The following is a 20,462-nucleotide window of genomic DNA, read 5'->3' as shown; positions in this document are numbered from 1 at the left end:
GGTGATGTTCCTGTGTAGAAACAAGTTAACACACTGTAACTGTCAGATCCATGAGCTTTATTATAAAAAGGCTATTCCCAAAAGGAATAGCTTGCTTTGTATTTGGAACCAGACCTGCTCTACAGCATCAATATTCATCTTTTGTATTTGAAAAATTTTTTTAAATGTTTATTTATTTTTGAGACAGAGAGAGACAGAGGATGAAGGGGGAGGGGCAGAGAGAGAGGGAGACACAGAATCCGAAACAGGCTCCAGGCTCCGAGCTGTCAGCCCAGAGCCTGACGTGGGGCTCGAACTCACGGACCAAGAGATCATGACCTGAGCCGAAGTCGGATGCTTAACCAACTGAGCCACCCAGGCGCCCATCATCTTTTGTATTTGAAATTAAGTTCATTTTTTGTGACAATTGGTTTGTCCTAATATGCATAGCTGTTTCCTCTAGACAGTGAATTAGAAAGGGGATTGGGATTCCCCAAGAAGATTGGTAATCCAAAATTGTTGGCATGATCTGGAAATCTGACATCTGTAGCAGCATATGGTGGCCCTTCTGCCTGCTACAGGTCACAGAGAAGCCACTGTGTTGCAGGAGTGGTAGATGGCGGCTAGAAAAGGAAATCTGATAGCACTGATGGAGACAAGGCTGCTTCTGTTTTCCTCCACAACCCTGACAAGACAGCACACCCACAAGCAGCATCATAGGATCTAAAATAGAGATTTTATTAAACTTCTCAATTGAGCTATCTTTATTGAAATAATTGTTTTATTTAATAACAATGCAAAGAGCCAATGAAAAGGACAAGATGAGGAAGAAGGCAAGTCAAGGCTTGGTCAACTGAGTCAGTTGTGATTAATTGTGTTGTGCCTGCGATACCTTTGCACATTCAGATAATGTCCACAGACCACGGAGAACAGGACCTAGAGTTCAGGTTAAGATGTAGACTAGAGATTGTAGGCATGTCTACATAGCCCCTGGGGGTTATTAGGGGATATGTGGGAGGGGAAGGCCTATGTGCAGATGAGATCACCTAGGAGGACCTGGGAGAGGAGAAAAGGCTCAAGGACAGGGCCTCTTAAGGGTAGGAAGAAGACAATCCAGTGATGGAGTTTGAAAATCAGAAAAAGAGAGAGAGAGAGAGGTATCACAAAACTCCAAATGAGGAGAAACATTTAAAGGAATGGTCCGTAAGACCTGACTGATGTCCACTAGAAATAGCACTTGAGAGGTCAGGTCAGGGATATTAGTACATTGCAGTGATAAGGTAGAAATCAGACAGCAGGAGATTAAGGGGTAAATAAAAGGTGAAAAAGTAGAGATTGTAGATAAATTCTTTCTAGAAGCTTAGCTTTAAAGAAACTGAAGTTGCCAGAGGAATCATTTTTATTTTGAAATTATTTTCAGTATGACTATTTGCTGAGAGGATAAAATAACAAGCATACACACAGAGAAGCTGGAGTTACATAAATGATGATAACTGATAAAGCAAATTCCTGAAGGAAAGACTGCAGTCAAAGGATAGTCGTATAGGTTGGACCTGGTCAGAAGGTTTACCTCATTTTCTGCAGCAGTGAAAGAAGTGTCTCTTTGTAGAGGGTTGAGAAGCAGAGACAGTGAGGAGATGAAGTTCTGACCTTTCCCTTTAGAAGTTGAGCCATAAAGGCGAGGAGAGAAAGGACTTTAACCAGTGAATGCAAATCACAAATAAATCTGCAGGGGACTGGGGCAGGAAAGCTGAGGGAACTGACACTTGATAGCTTTTATTTTCTCCATGAGAAATGAAACATTAAGATCAGATAAGAGAACACAGTGAAGGTCTGGAATAGCCACGGAGGATAATGTGGAGAGGTATGGAATAGAACTGCTGAGTGGTATTTAGACCTGGGAATATATACCCTAGGTGTGCGTCAATCTACAGGATCAGATGGATTTCTTAGTCCAAGTACAGAACTGATAGGTGTTTCTGTGGTGTATGAAAAAGGACAGCAAAACACAAAGGAGCCTACGCTGTTGGCACCAGCAAGGCTGAAACCTATGACTCACTTCAGAGTACATCTTGCCCACCCTCCCACCCCCCCCAGATTTGTCATGAGTCAAGACATTTAGCATCTTGAGAACAGAGACTTTTAGGGCTAGGATTAGTCCCTTATATTCAGAAGATATTCAGATATTTTTGAATGAATGAAATCTGACTCTGCTAAACATTTCTGAATACAAGTATTAAGTTTAAATTATCTACCGGGGATAAATATGTTATTTCAGAGCATTAGAATTATGTCCCTAAAGGCACATTCTTATAATTTAGTTAGGTTTAAAATAATTAAACCGATGCTAAACTCTAATGGAATCAATTCTGTAACATAAAAGTTTATTAGAATAAAAATACATGTACAACCCAACATTAAAATTATTTTACATTGCATGTAGGTTTTACCTCCATTAGTTATTTTAATGCTTTTAAAGTCTGTGCTTTAAATAATTTTCACATCTGTAAACCAAGCTTAGATTATCAAAGAAGCAATGTATCCACTAGATACTGGATAGCAAAATTTAGAATTGGAACTGATAGTTATAACCTATTGCACTAAATATTTCTGTAAAATTTGGACAGAGAAAAGGATTAAACTACATCACTTGAAATGAGGTAAGTTTTATGAAAATGCTTTTAGTAGCAAATATTACCAATGTTGAAATAAGAATATTAAAAACATTTATGGGAAATTCACTTAAAATGTTTGCATAGTCTAGGTTATCTTTTAAAGATGAAAATTTTTGAATTACTAAAATTCCTTATTAGAAAAAAGAGACAATTATCTGTTTCTGCTTAAGATCTGTATACATTCTAAGTCTTTTTCTCATTTAGAAAAAAGAAGTGATACAAACATTCACAAGTCTGGAAAAAAGGAAAAAAAATAAGATTAGGACCAACTTTTCAAGCTGCCTTTTGGAAAGAAAATTAAAAACAGAGGTAGATGGTTAAATATTAGTGGCCAAGTTACTGAAATGACTAATTTTTGTCTTAATACACATTCACCAAATGTTTATACTTGAAGCCAAATTGTAAATAAATTTAGGAGTAGAGAGTAAGACCTAGCACAAGTTATTTTCCTTATATCAAAGAAAAGTAATAAAAATAAACCAGGCTTAAGACCCCTGTTAAAGATATGATTGTTTAAAGCACTACAGTTCATGCACTTCTTAAAGTGGGAGAATCAACCTTATCCCTAAGCTTCCTAGATTTATCTGAGGCCAAGTCGCAAGCACTGTCAGGCCCGGTCAGTCAAAGTAGGACTGCAGGGTGCCTCGGCGCCGGACATCGCAGGTCCAGCAGTGGAAGCCTCCTCCCAGGGAATTGGCATTACGGATGTTAACCTTGATAGTACTGATACCTGCATCAAAAGAGAGACATGTGGTCAGTTAGATGGACTCCCGTGAAGATTCTCCTATAGTAAGTAAGCCTAAAGACGGGTAGGAATCCTGTGTCTCTAATCCTCACGTCTATCCCAACCCCAAACAGTCTTCCAACTGTATTGTCACCAATTCTATTTCATCTAATCTATTCTACTGCTAATATAAAATCTTCACCACAAAGTCAGCAGTGACTGTGAAGTCTATTTCATTCTATTGACAATTCACAAGTCAACAGGTTGGATAAGTGGATGTATCTGACAGGATTAACTTTATGAGGCCACCTTAAGAAAACGGAACAGAGCTTGTATTTTAATATGCTGGGTTGTATGGTCATACAAGTGCCAAATCCACTCAGACAATTAGTTTAATCTGGCACCATTTATACTGATGTGGTTATGATGTGCATGGCCTAGTCAACCAGTGGTATTTAGAAAGAAATCTGTTGTGTTCAGTATAATGGGGTTTTAAAAAGAAAATCTACTCTCTTCCCTCAAGAAACTCATTATTTTGAGGGGAAAGATAGCTATAGAGTCACAAAAGAGTCCACTGGTATATTTAGGGAAGGAAGGCAGCAGGAGCCATCAGAAAAGACTTTCCTAAGAAAGTGAGACTGGGCAGGGTTTTGGAGAGTAAGAATAGGGTTTCGAAGGGGTAAGGAGTGGGCTTGGGTAAGGAGTAGGCTTTTAAACACAAGTATGTGTCCTGATAGACAGACATATCTGTCTTATTCAGATGGCTAGAGCCATTTTCATCCTGAATTGGAGAGGATCCAGTTGCTTGATAAAGTTTGCTTTAACAAGTTACCTGTGCCTAAAATTATAAAATAAAATTATAAATCATATATTTGGTTCTTAATAGTATTTTATATTGAGAAACAATAAAATCTTAATGGACAAAGAAACTGAACCCAAGCAGTTGAGCTATTTAATGAAAGCCATAAAAAAAGTGGCATAGCATTAGACATCAAATCATTTGATTGGGATCAATCTACAATTGACAGGCCAATCCTTTTGAACAGATACCACATTAAAGAGGGATATGTCAAGGGGGCAAATACTTTCTTCTGAGTAGTATACCTGAAATATGAGACATGAATTAAAACATGACTCGCTTTCAACAAGTATATACTGCCTGGCTTGGGGCGCCTGGGTGGCGCAGTCGGTTAAGCGTCCGACTTCAGCCAGGTCACGATCTCGCGGTCCGTGAGTTCGAGCCCCGCGTCAGGCTCTGGGCTGACAGCTCAGAGCCTGGAGCCTGTTTCGGATTCTGTGTCTCCCTCTCTCTCTGCCCCTCCCCCGTTCATGCTCTGTCTCTCTCTGTCCCAAAAATAAATAAACGTTGAAAAAAAAAATTTATACTGCCTGGCTTTATTTGACACTTAGGATACATCATTTATGTGAAGAGTGATAAAAACACATACTTCTGTACTCTATGTAATAGCCATATGAACATCCTTTCTTTCAACAGTTTTCTCAATAGTGTTAGAATAACTGTTTTAAATTTTGAATATCAGGATAGGTAAACTCCCACCCAAGCAAAAACTGATTCTTATTTCAAAGGGGCACCTGGGTGGCACAGTCAGTTAAGCATCTGACTCTTGATTTCAGCACAGGTCATGATCTCACGGTTCACGGGATCGAGCCCCCCGTCGGGCTCTGTGCTGGCAGTGCAGAGCCTGCTTAGGGTTCTCTCTCTACCTCTCTCTCTGCCCCTCCCCCCTCAAAATAAATAAATAAATAATAAAAATAAAATAAAGCATCAGTAATTTCTTTTAAAAAAAGCTGAATGATTTACTGACACCCTCTACTGCATGTCATTACTTTGTTCATTGTGCTTATCACACATATGAATCACATCTATATCTGTACCCTTATAAGTCCTTTAAAATATGTAATGACAATTAAATTACTTTTAAAGGACCCTTAATGATTCAATCTCTTATTTGTGGAAGGACTTCATAATCTATATGCTCATCTCAAAGGAGTAATTCTTCATACATGGGCACCAGGAGGTTAGATAAATCATAGAAGATTGATAAACTTATTGCTAAGGGAGTGTCTGAGAAGACTGGAATGCAGCTCCAACCTTTTGAGATTATGATTGTTAAAAATACCGTGCATGTGTGAAATAATAACTTGATACCTCCAAAAGGAACAGAAATTGAACCAGACCTATCAATGTAATTTCTTCAGTTCTTCTGGTTCAACACTTTCATGTATGACAACATGTTTCATTTACCATACATACCCAGCTTTTCAAACATCTTTTGAATTGGGACTTCATTGGCATCCACCATGACACGTTTTTCATCTAGCATTAAGACATTCATGGAAAGCCATTTGGATGACATCCAGAGTGGGTGATCTAAAAACAGCAACAACTGTTAAATCATGTCTGCTACCATTTTTGTTTAAAGCAAGAATTCCAAAGTAAAGAATATTAAAGTGAACTCCATTCTTTCAGTAGTTCACTTTCCCTGAGAAGTTTTATTTTAATCTTAAGACAATTTATCTATAAATGTTATGATTCAATCTATACCCATTACACATTTGGATTTCACCTTGTTTTCTTTAAAAACTCATTTCTTGCTTTATGTGATGTTTTATACTGATTTTTCTCATCTTCTTGCTTTCAGTTTCTATGGAAGAAGTTGAAAATATAAATCCCAGCCTTTCTCTTGTACCTATAGGCCCAAGTGCTAGTTTGCTCCTTCCTGGGGAAACATTATCACTAAAGTGCTAAAATTTGGGCTGCTGTCTATAGATGAAAGGTCCTTAGTCAATGAAGTACTCATGTTGGTCTGTGAGTGTATAACAGTAAACATACCATCTGGGATGACCGGTATTGGAGGAGTAACTATGGTCCATCCTGCTTTCTTGAAAAGATCAATCTGCAAGACCAAAAAACAAACAAACAAAAAATAAACCCCAAAGAAGTTTAAATCCACATATGCTATTCTTATCATTCTTAATCTCTGATAGCCCTTGTGATTAATAATTCTTTTTGAGATGCTGTCTTTTCAATTGCCAAAATAAAGAAATTTAAATTTTCAAACATTTGAAATGATTTTGTCTGAAGCCCAATTAAAAATGTGCATAAAATCCCCCTATTGCCAGGTTAAAGGTAAAAAAAAAAAAAAAAGTAACAGAAATGGTAAAGCTTTTAAAAATATTCTCATGCTTTATTCAAGTTTCAGAGATCTTAAAATACTGAAGATACTTTCCTTGAAAAATTCCCATTAAATAAAATGAAAATATTTCCTAACTCTTTAGTTATAAGAAAACAAAAATGTGACTATGGTAAACCCATAGTCCATCACTTTGTATCTATGACCATGGCATGAAGACAGATGTTATGGATGTACTTCCAAACCATAATTATCCTTAGTGACCTATTATAACCTAGTCATCCCTATGGTCATATACTCACTTAGTACATCAACAAATTATATTAAAAATGAAACAAGTAAATAATCTTGGTCATTGATATAAACCTATGGAATATAAATGAACAGTGAGGGGCACCTCGGTGGCTCAGTCAGTTGAGCATCGACTCTTGGTTTTGGCTCATGTGATGATCTCATGGTGTGTAAGTTTAAACCCTGCATTGGGCTTAGGGGTGCTGGTATAGAGCCTGCTTAGGATTCTCTCTCTCTCCCTCTCTCTCTCTGCCCCTTTCCTGCCTCTCTCTCTCTCTATTAAAATAAATAAACTTAAAAAAAAAAAAAGAAATGAACAGTGACATGGTAAAATAGTGGTGTACTGCAGCCTACCTACCAAATAACACTCACCACCCAACTGGAAGTAGGAGGGGGCAAGTAGAAGTAGGAGGCTGCAGGTGACAGGGACAGACCAGATGCAGGGCAACAGCTCTGCTCCTCCCTGCAAGGTGGGGCTGGCCAAAGGGGTCCTGACCCACTGGAGAGGGAGGAAGACACCCTCTGCCCCGTGGCATTGCCCAGCCATGCAGGGACCATTCTGTTTGCAACTTAGCTTCTGTGGCCTCTTGGCTGCAAGTTAGGGGATAATACACTGTTCAATAAAAACACACAGACACACAAACTTGAGGCTTTGAAAGCAGCAAGCAGTAAAGTCAAAGTCTGATGACACTATGCTAATTACCATGGCTACTATGTACATTTGTGAGTGTTGGATATCTTGTAGTGAATCCACCATAGGCAATCCAATGTTTGATCATCATAATGTTGAGCATTGCTGAATTTGTTATTTAGAACAATTAGAAGCTATAGAAATACTTAAAATAGAAGTGGTAATTACGTCAGTTGTTAGATTATTGCTTTTCCAGAGTTTTAAGAATGTCCTTACCTGATGACACGGTCGGTCAGGGTTGGAAAGCACAAGACCAGGTCCAATGATATTGAAGGTGGCATCAATATGCATTGGATTGGGGTCTTTAAAGGAGATGATATGCACTCTGTAGTCTGGAGCAAGATGCCTACGCATCCATTCAATGCCTAGATAGTTTGTAACCTAAAAATGAAAGGAAGACCTAAATCTATACAGATTTGGTTCTGTATTTAGATAACTAAAAATATTTAGGATGGGGCACCTGGGTGGCTCAGTCAGTTAAGTGTCCGACTCTTGATTTCGGCTCAGGTCATGATCTCATGGTTCATGAGATCAAGCCCCACTCTCATGCTCTCTCTCTCGAAATAAATAAACTTTAAAAAATAAAAACTAATAAAAGATAAAATAAAAATATTTAAGATGAAATATTTTCATAAAATAAATAAATACAATAATTTATAAGTAAATAATGTAATAAAATAATAAATTAAAGGTATAATAATAAAGTGTGAAATTTAAGAGGCAGCTTTTATTGACCTGGCTTCTCTGTGCAAAAATATCTCTTCCAGCTCTAATGAAGTCAGCAGCATCAAAGCATGGCTCGAACTCAGTCGTCACAAACTTTCCCTGAGCAGCCAATTTGTGTCTGTCTTCTACAGAATGGATAGGGTAATTCTGATTGGAACAAGAATGAATACATACAATGAATTGGCTCATAAGGAAAGTATTTATGGGGCATTCATTACTAAGAAAATTAATTAAACATCATCATTTCCCAAAATACTACTACCCTGTTTTAGACTAAAACATGCATGGGGAAGATGTAGGCCCCTGCTAACTAAATCAAAACAAACTGACAATAAAAACCAAAAACTAGGCATGGCAGTAATTTCCTGATACTTAGAAGCAAGTGGCACAGAGGTAGTAATGGTTCTGAAAATATTCCGTGACCCATGCATTGATTTATGTAGCTATCTACAATATTGAAACTCAACAGGATGAAGTCATTCTGTTCTTTTAGAAAAGGAATTTGGTCCTGAGCCTAACTCATACCATAAAATGAGATGCCATGCATCCCTGCCAAATTTGATTTGGTGTGGTGGAATGAATTCACAACTTATTTGTCTTTAAACAGAATTTTTAATTTTTTTTCTTTCTATAAATGATCAAATAATAAATGACCTAACAAGGGACATATACTTCCTTTTACTGTGAATTTGGCCTGTAAACCAAACTGTTTTTCTGGAAAAGAGAATGGAGTTCACTATACTGACTTTTGTTTCCACCAATGAATAGCTGTGTGCCTTTAGGCAAGTTATCCTCCCGGTAAGGGAATGATTGATGCTACTCCCTCAGAGGGTTTGTGAAGAATAAATAGGACTGAGGATGTATAAAGGCGCTTAGCTCAAGGCCTAGCACACAGTAAGCACCAGATAAGTATTAGCTATTATTACAATTACTATTATTGTCATAATATTATTTATCTTATTTTCATTATAAAATCATCATTTTTTTAAAATGTAGGTGATACTCTCAGTTTCTGAAATGAATACTAAATACAAGGTATCAGAGAATCTCTGTCATTTTCTGTGGATTATTGAGAAATTTACTAATAGGCTCACCTATAATTAGGGTCTTACCTCATCATAAAGCTTATCAGCCATTGTTGGTTTAGGAGCCGTTGTCCACTTGGCGCCACGGTGGAAGTAGTCTTTGATAATTGACCGGTATGCCCGGTACTCAAAGAAGCGGGCACGCCATGCCATGGGAGCCTCGATAATCTCATTTCCCACAACTATCAGGATATCTCGAGGCATCGCACCATATAAACCTATCAGACCAAAAAGTTCCACAACAACCCCAGTAATGCAAGACAGAAAAGTCTATGTAATAGAATCCCAGTTTTTGGTTAAAAAAAAATTACAAAAAACCTATATGCATGTGTATGTGTATGTTTCTATGCAAGTGGAAAAATATATGGAGTGATATATACTATAGTGAACATTCTGTGTGGGGATGGCAAAGCTAGGAAAGAAAGAAAGAAAGAAAGAAAAAGAAAAAGAAGGAAGGAAAGAAAGAAGGAAAGAAAGAAAGAAAGAGAAAAAGAAAGAAGGAAGGAAGGAAGGAAGGAAGGAAGGAAGGAAGAAGGGAAGGGAGGGAAGGGAGTAAAGAAGGAAAGAAATGAAGTAATAAGGTCCTTGTTCAGAGATCTAGAACCACCAAGTCTTCACACTTTTGTAAGCTCCTTTCTCACTACACAGAAACAGAGTTCTTCAGGGAATATCAGTACCATAAGATAAAAATTGGGCCAAGGACCATTTCTAGCACTGTAAATTAGAACACTGAACTCAGGCACAAGAACAGTCTTGTAGCAATGCCAGTTAAAACTAAAATGGGGATGTTTCTGTTCCCCCCCTTAACTTCTGTACTTGAGGATTTAAATGGAATCCACCATTCTTATGAAAGGAAATGACCACAGCGTTTAGAAAAACTTCTTTCAAGAAGATTCTGATTTATAATGGAGTTTAGAATATGGGCATCTCAATCGTATCAAAAAGAACCAATCTGTTCCTAAACAATCTCTAAAGTTTCTAAGGATTATTAAAAGAAAGGAATCTCTGAGAAATTATCTGAGTTTTCTCCTTACATATTAGGAAAGAAATTATAAATTAAGACTAGCAGTTTAGGTATCCAACATCACTTACCCGTAGACTCAAAATCAGGAGTTTTATACTTCAACGACCAGTCAATGAGGTCAGGCCTCCTCACTGTCACTCCTTCCATTTTTAAAATATTGCACATCTCTTCAATTTCAGTAACAGCCTTTTTCAAATGATCTTTGGGAAAATAATGGCCTCCGTGCTTCTGGTAAAATGGCCAGTACTTTTCATATGTGTTGGCCTAGAAGCAGAAGAAATTAAGTGTAATACTTATAGGAGAAAAATACAACTCATGATAGGGGCATAGGCAGTGAACAATGATTTGTATAACTTAGTGGCAATGAGACAAAGACCATGTCTTGTTTAGTGTTGATCCCCAGTACTGAGCACACTGACTCTCTAGGAAAAAACCCAGTATTTGTTGAATGAAAAATTCTAAATTTCTGGGGCACCTGGGTGGCTCAGTTGATTAAGCGGCCAACTCTTGAGTTCAGCCTAGGTCATGATCTCACTGTTTGTGAGTTCTAGCCCCACGTCGGGCTCTGTGCTGGCAGTATGGAGCTTGCTTGGTATTCTCTCTCTCCCTCTCTCTCTGCCCCTACCCTGCTTGTGCTCTGTCTCTCAAAAATAAATAAACATTTTTTAAAAATTAAAAAAAAATTCTAAATTTCCTTGATGTTTTTTTAATTTAATTTTATTTTTTTTTATTTTTTTCAACGTTTATTTATTTTTGGGACAGAGAGAGACAGAGCATGAACGGGGGAGGGGCAGAGAGAGAGGGAGACACAGAATCAGAAACAGGCTCCAGGCTCTGAGCCATCAGCCCAGAGCCTGACGCGGGGCTCGAACTCCCGGACCGCGAGATCGTGACCTGGCTGAAGTCAGACGCTTAACCGACTGCGCCACCCAGGCGCCCCTCCTTGATGTTTTTTGAGACCTTTTGCTCTCTTTGCCTGAAATCTCATGCCCTACCATTCACAGCATGTCTGCCCTCAGATGGGCTTGGAATCTTCTTGGACCAGTTTTTATAAGCTTCAGAGACAGCACAGGACCCAGGTGCTCTGTTAGTCTCAATGAAATCAAGAGAACAAACAAAAGAGCATAAGAGAACAAAAGTATATTTGTACTTAGATAAAATTATGCTATCCATGCATCCCAGAATTCTATCTAGAAAACAGCACTTCAAGATATTTTGTGGGAAAATAGGACACTGCCCCCTTAAAATTAGGGACATGCTCTCAAACATTCTTTGTTTCTCTTAAAAACCCATTATTGATTTTCTCATTCAACAGAATTAGCACCTGGCAATATGGTGCAGCAGTGTAAGTCTACTTTTGGTACTCCTATCCTCCCCTGCAGACATGTCCCCCCACAATCACACTTCTCCCCTCCCCAGTCTATCCAAGTTCTCATATTGCTTCAAGCCCTTTTGTCATAGAAGAAAGTGATCTGCTAAATGAATTCACACACTTGTGGCAGCTGAAAAAAATCCTTAACATTTAGAAAGTGTCCAAGGGTCATATGCATTTTAAGAGACAACTGAATGAAAAACAGTTAAATGCTTTACAAAGGCTTAATTTATAAAAAAAATGACTGATGAATTAGGGTAGGCATAACAACTATAAAATATTGGTTTCCAAAAATATAAAAATGTAGAAGGATTCTTCATTCAGATTGTTGTGCATGTGCCAAAGTTATCAATTTAAAGAAATACATTGGGAAATGTAGATGATGTATATGGATGTAATTTATCAAGACAGATGAAGTAGAATTCCAATCGGAAGATCCATATGCTAAGAAAAAACCTTGGCCTTTCATCAAAAGATTGGCAAAGTGATATACATCGATATATTTTAAGTTTAAAAAATACTTCCTTATATAACTGATTAACTACCAGTCCTGATCATGTCAGATAAGGTTTCCATCACAAATCAGACAATTTCAGATAGTGGTAAGTGCTATGAAGAAGGGAACTGGATAATGAGACAGAGTGTGTAGATGTCTAGGTCATTAATGTCAAAGATGATGTCTTTTCCAGATTTTCTGTCTCTACTTCCATTTCCACCTCAGTCTGATAAATATCACACATATGGAGGCAGACCAGCCTCTTGTTAGTTTGGTACGTAAGTTCATATCCGTTAGGCTGGAGCTGAGCCTGCTTGAGAAGGAAAGGAATCTCAAAAACATGTCTTTAACAAACATGGAGCATGCCAGTGAGGCTCTAAAACAAGGGTTGACAAACTAAAATCCATGGCCAGATTTTTTTTTTAAGTAAATACAAGTTCTATGGGAACACAGGCACACTCACTCATTTACATACTGTCTGGGGTTGCTTTTGTACTACACTGGCAGAGTTGACAGTTGAGTGGTTGTGACAGAAACCTATGGTCTGCAAAGCCTAAAATATTTACTATCTGGCCTTATACAGAAAAAGTTTGCTAATCCTTGTCTAAATGATTAGTTACTTGCTTTACTTTTGAAGATCTATAGGAAAACAACAGGCTCAATTTCTGGCCTGTGAAAAATATTATCAGTGTCAAATTATCAGTATTAATTTGCATACTTTTTAAGATCAATCTACTCTTTTTAAAAACAAAAGCATTCCACTGTTTTCTTCTCCTAGGAAGTCCTGCAGCAGCCACTAGAAGGAGAGGATAATAATGACTCTTTATATTCTTCTCAGACACATCGTGGTACTACTCATCCATTCACCACTTTCTCCTTCTCATGCCAGGCACATCTCTTACAGTCCACGAAAGGACAAGAAGCCTTTGAAAATGTAACACTGGGTCACAGCAGACGCATAGCCATGTTGTCCTGCCAGACACATTCCAAAGTATTCTGTGTAACTGTGCAGAATGAAGCTTGCCTTGGTAAATATAAACTAAACTTTCCTGGGGAAAAACAGCTATTTGAACAAGTGTGAGTTTCCTTGTGTAATGAATACTGTGGCTAAGGTTGGACAAAGTCCAAATGATCAAGGCGCATTACATTTTCTAAGAGATAATTGGAAATTATTTACACTTCCTTTGTAACCCTGCTAAATGAGTTAGCAAACATTTACCAAGTGTCTGCAAGATAAAAAACACTATATTAAATGCTTAGCATGTGATGTTTTTAATAATCCTTTGCAGAGATGTGGCTGCACTCCTAGAAACTTTATAGGTTTTCAGAGCCTAAAACCCTTCGGGGGAGTTTGCCAAACGAATTTTAAATACCATCTTTGGAAGGCTAAGAAATATCAATAGAAACTTCTTATGTATCCAGGTGCAAACTTATATTACATTAACCTTGACTGACTTTATATTTTATAAAAGGTTCTTTCTCAAGAGCTTTATTTAAAAAAGACAAAAGCAAAACAAAAACTAAATATTTGATGGAAAGTATTCATTATATTTTACAGAATAAAATGCTTCAGAGCTTTTAAAAACTGTGCTCCCTGACAACTACATTCCTTACTCCCATAAAATTTCTTTAGCCCTTTTGTCTTCTAATATGTCTTGTGCTCTAATTGCCTATAAACAGTTTAATACATAATTTTATCTTTCATTGTTCCCAAACTGATTAATACATCTGAATCATCTTTCTCTCTTACTTAAGGCCTTGCTTTCTAGGGGCCATGCATGTCTTTAATATTCTCTCCCTCAATGCCTAGTTCAGTATGTGGCATAAAGCAGAAATAACCAGACATATGAATAAAATCAATACTGCTAAAGCTAGTAATATCTGCAATCATCACATTTACATTACTTTTGTAATGTAAAACTAAATTGATGCAACAGTAATGAAGTGTGGTTTTGTCCCTTGAAATACTTAGCATGTAACCTTTTACCTTCAGTTTAATCTTGTTAGGTAGATAGCAAACCTCTTAATATCTTCACTTTATTGAGGCCCAGAAATTTGTGGAATCTTGCGCAAGGTCAAAGAGCTGATTAGCCAAGACTAGTATCAAGCTTTTTAATGAAATACATAATTCAGTCTTGGTCTCCTGACTTCAGCCTGCTACACTTCCCACAAATGACAGAGAACTCAAACTCATGTCTGAGAATCATGTCTGTTTTCATAAGATCACATAGTACAGAAGTCAACAATTTCATAGACAAGTAAAAGGGTAAACTATTGCTTGAATTTGAAATTTAATTCCACCCAATTAAAATGGTTAAGGGATGGGACTTCTCTGCAAGAAAAGACTTAAAAAGATCACGCCTTTCTAAAATATGTGGATGATACATAAATTAATCTGTTCATCAAATTTCAAATATCAGAACCAAAGGTAGTTTCATAACAATTAGAAGAAGTTATTACTTTTTCTATTACCCTGTCTTCAAGGTCTAATTAAAGAATCATTTTCTTCAAGAAGACTTCCTAACTATCCAGCATTTGGTTGTTGCTCTCCTGACATTCAATTCAACTGTTAGTTGGTTAGCATAAGATACTTAGCTTTAATCTTTGTTTCTATATGACCATCTTATCTGTCTCAATAGAAAGCAAGTTCTTATGTGCTGATACCTCTGGAGCCCTGGTATACCGCAGGCAACATTTCTGAGGATGATGATAATGATGTAACAGAACTTATTTCCTTAATCCATGTTATAAATAAAAATGTAAATATTCAAGAAGAATTTAAGTACATTGAAGATATATTTGTAACCCATTATAACAGAAGCTCAAGTTGTGTCTGCAATGTGGATGGCACTCCCTTATTCAGGATGCAACCTGAACACCAACCCACAGAGGCCTGGCCTTAGGAATATCACAGATAACACTAGGAGTTTTTAAAAGAGAGATATTACGTGTTGCCAGGGAAACACTGAAAGGCTTTGTGGAAGGTACCATCAGAGCTATGTGGTAGTAAGAGGGGGGGTAGGTTTAAACTACAGACAAAAGGGGTATCTGGGTGTCTCAGTTGGTTAGGTGTCCAGCTTTGGCTCAGGTCGTGATCTCATTGTTTGTGGGTTCCAGCCCCGCATCGGGCTCTGTGCTGCTGATAGCTCACAGCCTCAACCCTGCTTCAGATTCTGTGTCTCCCTCTTTCTACCCCCCCCCCACTATCTCTCTTTCTCTGTCTCTCGAAAAGAAAAAAAAAGAAAAAAAAAGTAAAAGAAAAAAAAGCTGTAGACAAGAGATGTACAGGCACATAGGTGGAAGAGTCCTGAGTAAGAGCAAAGGCATGAGGATTGTTTGGGGAACAGTCTAGTTTGGCTGCTTGTATCATTATCTTACAGTCTTCTGCAAACCAGGGTGAAATATTAGAGCAGAGAGGAACCCAAATAGGAATGGGCATCTGCTAACCTGTCTTTCTAACACATCTCTAAGATGAACGAATGACTCAAATGGAGAGTCCTGGAAAGGCAGATAAGAACCAGATTGTGAATGATCTTGATTACCATGAGAACTTTATCTGGAGCAGTATGGGGGGGGAGGGAACACGTCGAAGATTGGGAAATAGAGGAATGATAGGAGCAGGATGAGCAACATAACTGAATTTTGGTTTAAAAAAAATCACCCTGAGGGGTGCCTGGGTGGCTCAGTTGGTTGAGCATTTGACTCTTGATTTTGGCTCAGGTCATGATCCCTGGGTCGTGGGTTCAAGCCCCACCTCAGGCTCTGCACTTAGCATGGAGCCTGCTTAAGATTCTCTTTCTCTGCTCCTCTCTCTTGCTCACATGCGCTCTCTCTCTCTCTCTCTCTCTCTCTCACTTATAAGAAAATTTAAAAAACTCACTCTTATAGAAGCTGGAAGGTGGTTTGGAGAGAAAAGCAAATGAGGGAGACCAATGAAGAGTTAACTGCAATAGGCAGTAGATGAGATCCTGACCAAAGGGAGCAGCAGAGGGATGGAGGCAAGGTTGCTTTTGACAAAAGACTGGTTAGATCTTAGAAAAAGGATGTGGAGGACCTGACTGAAGGAGAAATCAGAGGTGATTCTTTGATGTTTCAGCGTGAGTGAAGAGGAATGCCAAAAATGAAAAGGAAGGAATGAAGAAGGGTCCAGTTTAACAGAGTGGCTGGCAGTTGAACTCAAGATGTGCCAGGTTTGAGGTCCCATGGCAATACCCAGCAAGGAATTTAACATGTTGGCCTGGAGAGAGATCTGGACCAGAGTGGAGGCAGGAACCAAAGCTGTGAGAACAGCTAGAAGAGGGCCAGAGTGAAATCCTGCTCAAACCCAACATTACAGACAGGAAGATGTGAGGCATAGTGAAAGTACTACATCCCCAGATAAGGTCTGTCAGAATCGGAAGGAAGGGGTTATTTGTGTAAATAGCATCAAACACTTGCAGAGACTTCAAGTAAGATAATTAAAATCACGGCTGGATTTCAGAGGGGTGGAGTAGGCTGCAGTGAAAGCAGTTATAGAGGAGAATGGAAGCAGAAGCCAGCCTGCACAAGGTGAGGAGTGAACCCCCTTCAGACATGTGAACATCCTTGCTTTACCTTCACTTCCACGGTGAACGGTGGAACACAGGCATTTTCAGCTCTGCCCACGATCACTTCCTCTAAGGGGTCCCATTCATTGTAAGAGGAGACAGGGCAGTCCTTGGGCAGAGGATCAGTGGCCTTATCGTCAGCTGCACAGGCTGCCTGGGTGCTCTGGAAAGTTCGCTGCACCCATCCTGTTAAGGTTCTTCCAAGCTTCCAAGAACAAAAAAAGATTATTACGTAGTCCCATACAGTACTTGGTGAGAGGGGTGAGGAAGTAGAGGTGGAATGAAACCCCACATAACATAGACATTTAAAACCCTTTAGGAGAAAGTAAACCAAGATGTTAGGTAGTATATAGTTGGCTAGTGGGGTCATAGTTTTACCTTCTTGTTTGTACATTATCCTTTTATCTATCATATTAATTGGCATAACTCTTTAAAGCCACTCAGAAGATTCTGTCCCCAGTGATCACCCCCCCATTTGTATCTCAGAGTGGATTTCTGCAAACAAGTTTTAATCAAGCTTTAAGCAACCCTTCAGCAGATGATGGGTCACCCCATCCCTATAAAGCCACAGAAAGCTACTCCATATCTCCCTGCCAAGTCCAGCTAGAGGAAGTAGCCTCCTTTCCCCTTCAGTATTAAAAGTCATCAATATTAGAACCCCCCCCCAAGTTATAATATAGAAGCATACACAACCTTATTTTTCAGAATAATCAGCTTCAAACTAAAAATTTTGCATTGCTCACACACTTCACACTCTTTGGCACTTCAATTCTGACAATGACCAAGTGCCATCTGCTTCATTTTACAGATGGTCCAGAGTATCCTAGCCAAGATAAGGATTAACCCAAGCACAAATGTAAACAAGAAAGGAGAACTAAGGACTTCAAAAAAGACTTTTGAAAATACAGGGCCTATAAAATCTAGAACAGGGGAGTCCCTTACCCAGTGGGCAAACTTCAACTGCCCTCCCCCCCACCGCCCCACCCCAACCTCCCATCTATATCCTACTCCGTTAAATGCCTTAGGAAGGAGGCAGGAGAGGAGCCAGGGTGGGGACCAAAGGAAGAGGGAGAGTGACAGCTGTTCTGGAAGCAGTTGCGGGAGGGAGCCAAACTGCCCTGCTATTCCTGTCCTAGGAGCCAGGGAGGGTCTGCAAGCACAAGCTTACATACCAGGCAAGAAGAGGGTGGGGGATCGGCAGAAAGTCTGGCTACAGACTGAACTTGCTCCTCTCTCGACTCAGGACTCCATGTTCCTCTTGGAGTGGGCCTGCTTGCTCCCTCTCCTTCCCAGATTCTCACTTTGCCTCCTCTCCTGCCCACCCACATCACACGCATTTCCCCGAAGGCTCTCCAACTCTATGCCCACCCCCGGCACTGCACCCCAATAACTCGATCCTTGTATTAAGAAAAGTCACGTGTCACCCCCAGCCCCTCACCCCGGGCCGGAAGCTCCTTGGAGCGAACCCAGTGCTGGTGGGAGGGCGGTGCCCCCTGCATTGACGGCCACCGTGGCCGGAGGTGCGCAGAGAGCAACTGTGCCCACGGGGTGTGGCCCCAAAACGTGTCCCGCTTTCCCAGGGGCACCGCCCAGCTCCCGGCAGCCAGCAAAGGCTCTCGAAGCTGAGCATTCAAAGGGCAGCAGAGGACCATTGTCAAGCAAAGCCGGCTGGGGAAAGTGAGGGAAGGCGCGCACGCGGCCGCCGGCAGAGATGGGCGGCGCACGCACCCGAGAACCGATGTAGTGCACCGCCTCGGCGCCGCGGCTCCCGCCGCGCAGACACCGCACCCGCAGCATCGCTCCGCGCCTGGCTGGTCCACGAGCGGAATGTTCCCGGTGCTCGGCCGCGTCGGTCCGAGCCTCCCGAGAGCTCGCCAGCAGGAGGTGTCGGGGCGCGCGGCCCTCTGCCTTTTGTAGTCTCGCCCCGCCCCTCCACCTCCCGCGCGCCCCATTGGCTGCTGGGAACAGGTGGCGGGGCCGGGGGGGGGGGGGGGTGGCGCTGGCCCGCGAGCTGGGCCGCCCCGAGTTAGGAACTGTTAGGGGACTGCCGGTGGCACCCGGTCAAGCCCCCGGTGTTTGCTTTTTTTTTAGCTTGTCAATCGGCCGACTGGCTTCAGCAACCGAGCCCCACCCGTGCCCGCCGAAGGAGGCCCACCACTGCGTCGGGGAAGGGGAGCAGCACGCGACTTCTGACGAAGTAAACTTAAAAGTACCTTAAATGTGCCCAGTTGGATTACATATGTAAAGCGTTAAATACGGTCACAGGGTTAAATTCGTCTGTATGCACTGACTCCGTCCCCTCGTTTGCTCAGTCCCCTCATTTTGCAGTGAATGAAGCCACCTAAAGGTTAGGTGGCTTAAGGCAACACCGGGATTGAGACTGGAGAAGAGTAAATCTGGAACTCAGGTTATCTCCACTCTCCGGGGTGCTGCACTTTCCACCAATGAGCGTTTTCGGTGTTTGGGGGAATGCTGGACGTTTCAAATAGTCGTTGGCCTTGTGCCCCTGGCTTGAGAAACTCAATCATGAAAACAGAGACAAAAGTGAGCCAGATATAAGGGAGGTAGTCCTCCCAGTCTCGTCTTCCCTTCCATTTCATTTATTTAAATTTTTGTTTCAATTTGATTAGGATACGTTTTTTAGAAAAGTTCCCTAACAGTGCAAACTAGAGAACTCAGTTTAACATTTAAGTAACCTAGCAGGAAAGGGATCAGAGAGATTTGAGTATTTTGTTTTGTACCTACAAAATATCTAATTATTTATTTTTAGTAAGCTGTCTTTTTAACTCTGGTGTCTCAAACTTGTTTTCCAAAGCTCACTGATGGAAGGCACCAGACAAGCAGGATGGCAGGGGAGAAAGAGCCCTGAAGAGGGAATTGGGAGAACAGGGTTCACGTCTTGACTCTGTAATAGACTACTATGTGTCTTCTTGAGTAGCAATCTTCTTATCCTCAAAGGGAGAACACTTGCATTTATTGTCCCTAGTACACAGGGTTGTTAAGGGGCCAAAAGGAGAGATTGTGCATGCGGAACGTGGTGTGGCCCTAAGAGCTATATGAATATGAGGTAATATTTTACCAGCTCTAACAATAAGGAGGCCTCCAAATGTGATAATAGGGTGAAAGGAGTCCGTAAGTCTAGGTCCATATCTTAGCTCTGCTACTAACTTGCTTTGTGACCTGGAACCAAATTCCTTCTCCTTTCTAATGAAGGCATCACACTTCTAGTGAAGGTTTTGGCAAATCTCTAATATTTCTCAAAATTTATAAAGTACCTCTCCCAGGAATTAAATGCAGAAAGTCTAATTTTCTTTTTCTTTTTTTTTTTTTTGTGGTCATGTTTTTATTTATTTATTTTTTTTATATGAAGTTTATTGACAAATTGGTTTCCATACAACACCCAGTGCTCATCCCAAAAGGTGCCCTCCTCAATACCCATCACCCACCCGCCCCTCCCTCCCACCCCCCATCAACCCTCAGTTTGTTCTCAGTTTTTAACAGTCTCTTATGCTTTGGCTCTCTCCCACTCTAACCTCCTTTTTTTTTTTTACCTTCCCCTCCCCCATGGGTTCCTGTTAAGTTTCTCAGGATCCACATAAGAGTGAAACCATATGGTATCTGTCTTTCTCTGTGTGGCTTATTTCACTTAGCATCACAC

At 40.2% G+C, this 20,462-nt stretch overlaps 1 protein-coding gene across 2 annotated transcripts; it reads right to left on the bottom strand.

Annotated features, from left to right (window-relative positions):
• Nucleotides 1-2,389: 2,389 nt before the first annotated feature.
• On the bottom strand, nucleotides 2,390-18,645 carry GATM (glycine amidinotransferase). Of its 2 annotated transcripts, XM_047075161.1 has the most exons (9): nucleotides 18,533-18,645; nucleotides 16,812-17,009; nucleotides 10,419-10,614; nucleotides 9,354-9,544; nucleotides 8,251-8,388; nucleotides 7,732-7,896; nucleotides 6,233-6,296; nucleotides 5,654-5,770; nucleotides 2,390-3,384 (listed from the first exon to the last, which is right to left on the bottom strand). In XM_047075161.1, the coding sequence occupies exons 1-9, from the start codon at nucleotides 18,599-18,601 to the stop codon at nucleotides 3,272-3,274; spliced, it is 1,251 nt and encodes a 416-aa protein (XP_046931117.1). In that variant the 5' UTR covers nucleotides 18,602-18,645; the 3' UTR covers nucleotides 2,390-3,271. The 2 variants fall into 2 exon arrangements, with proteins under 2 accessions (XP_046931117.1, XP_046931116.1); XM_047075160.1 differs by lacking the exon at nucleotides 18,533-18,645 and having other exon boundaries at nucleotides 16,812-17,638.
• Between the last annotated feature and the right edge of the window lie 1,817 nt (nucleotides 18,646-20,462).

The sequence above is a fragment of the Lynx rufus genome, unplaced genomic scaffold (genome assembly GCF_022079265.1).
Source record: "Lynx rufus isolate CCGP_SWC_20201006 ecotype Redwood Valley unplaced genomic scaffold, mLynRuf1.p SCAF_13, whole genome shotgun sequence".
Classification (NCBI taxonomy): Eukaryota; Metazoa; Chordata; class Mammalia; order Carnivora; family Felidae; genus Lynx; species Lynx rufus.
Note: the sequence above shows the minus strand (reverse complement) of the source record. Positions and strands in the feature narration are given on the sequence as shown.

Coding starts and splice junctions, on each gene's coding strand:
- GATM (XM_047075160.1), bottom strand. CDS start 17,228: ATGCCAATTAATATGATAGATAAAAGGATAATGTACAAACAAGAAGGT. Junction 9,545..10,418: donor TCCTGATTTTGAGTCTACGG/GTAAGTGATGTT, acceptor TTGGTCTGATAG/GTTTATATGGTGCGATGCCT. Junction 8,389..9,353: donor CTGATAAGCTTTATGATGAG/GTAAGACCCTAA, acceptor TGTTCCAATCAG/AATTACCCTATCCATTCTGT.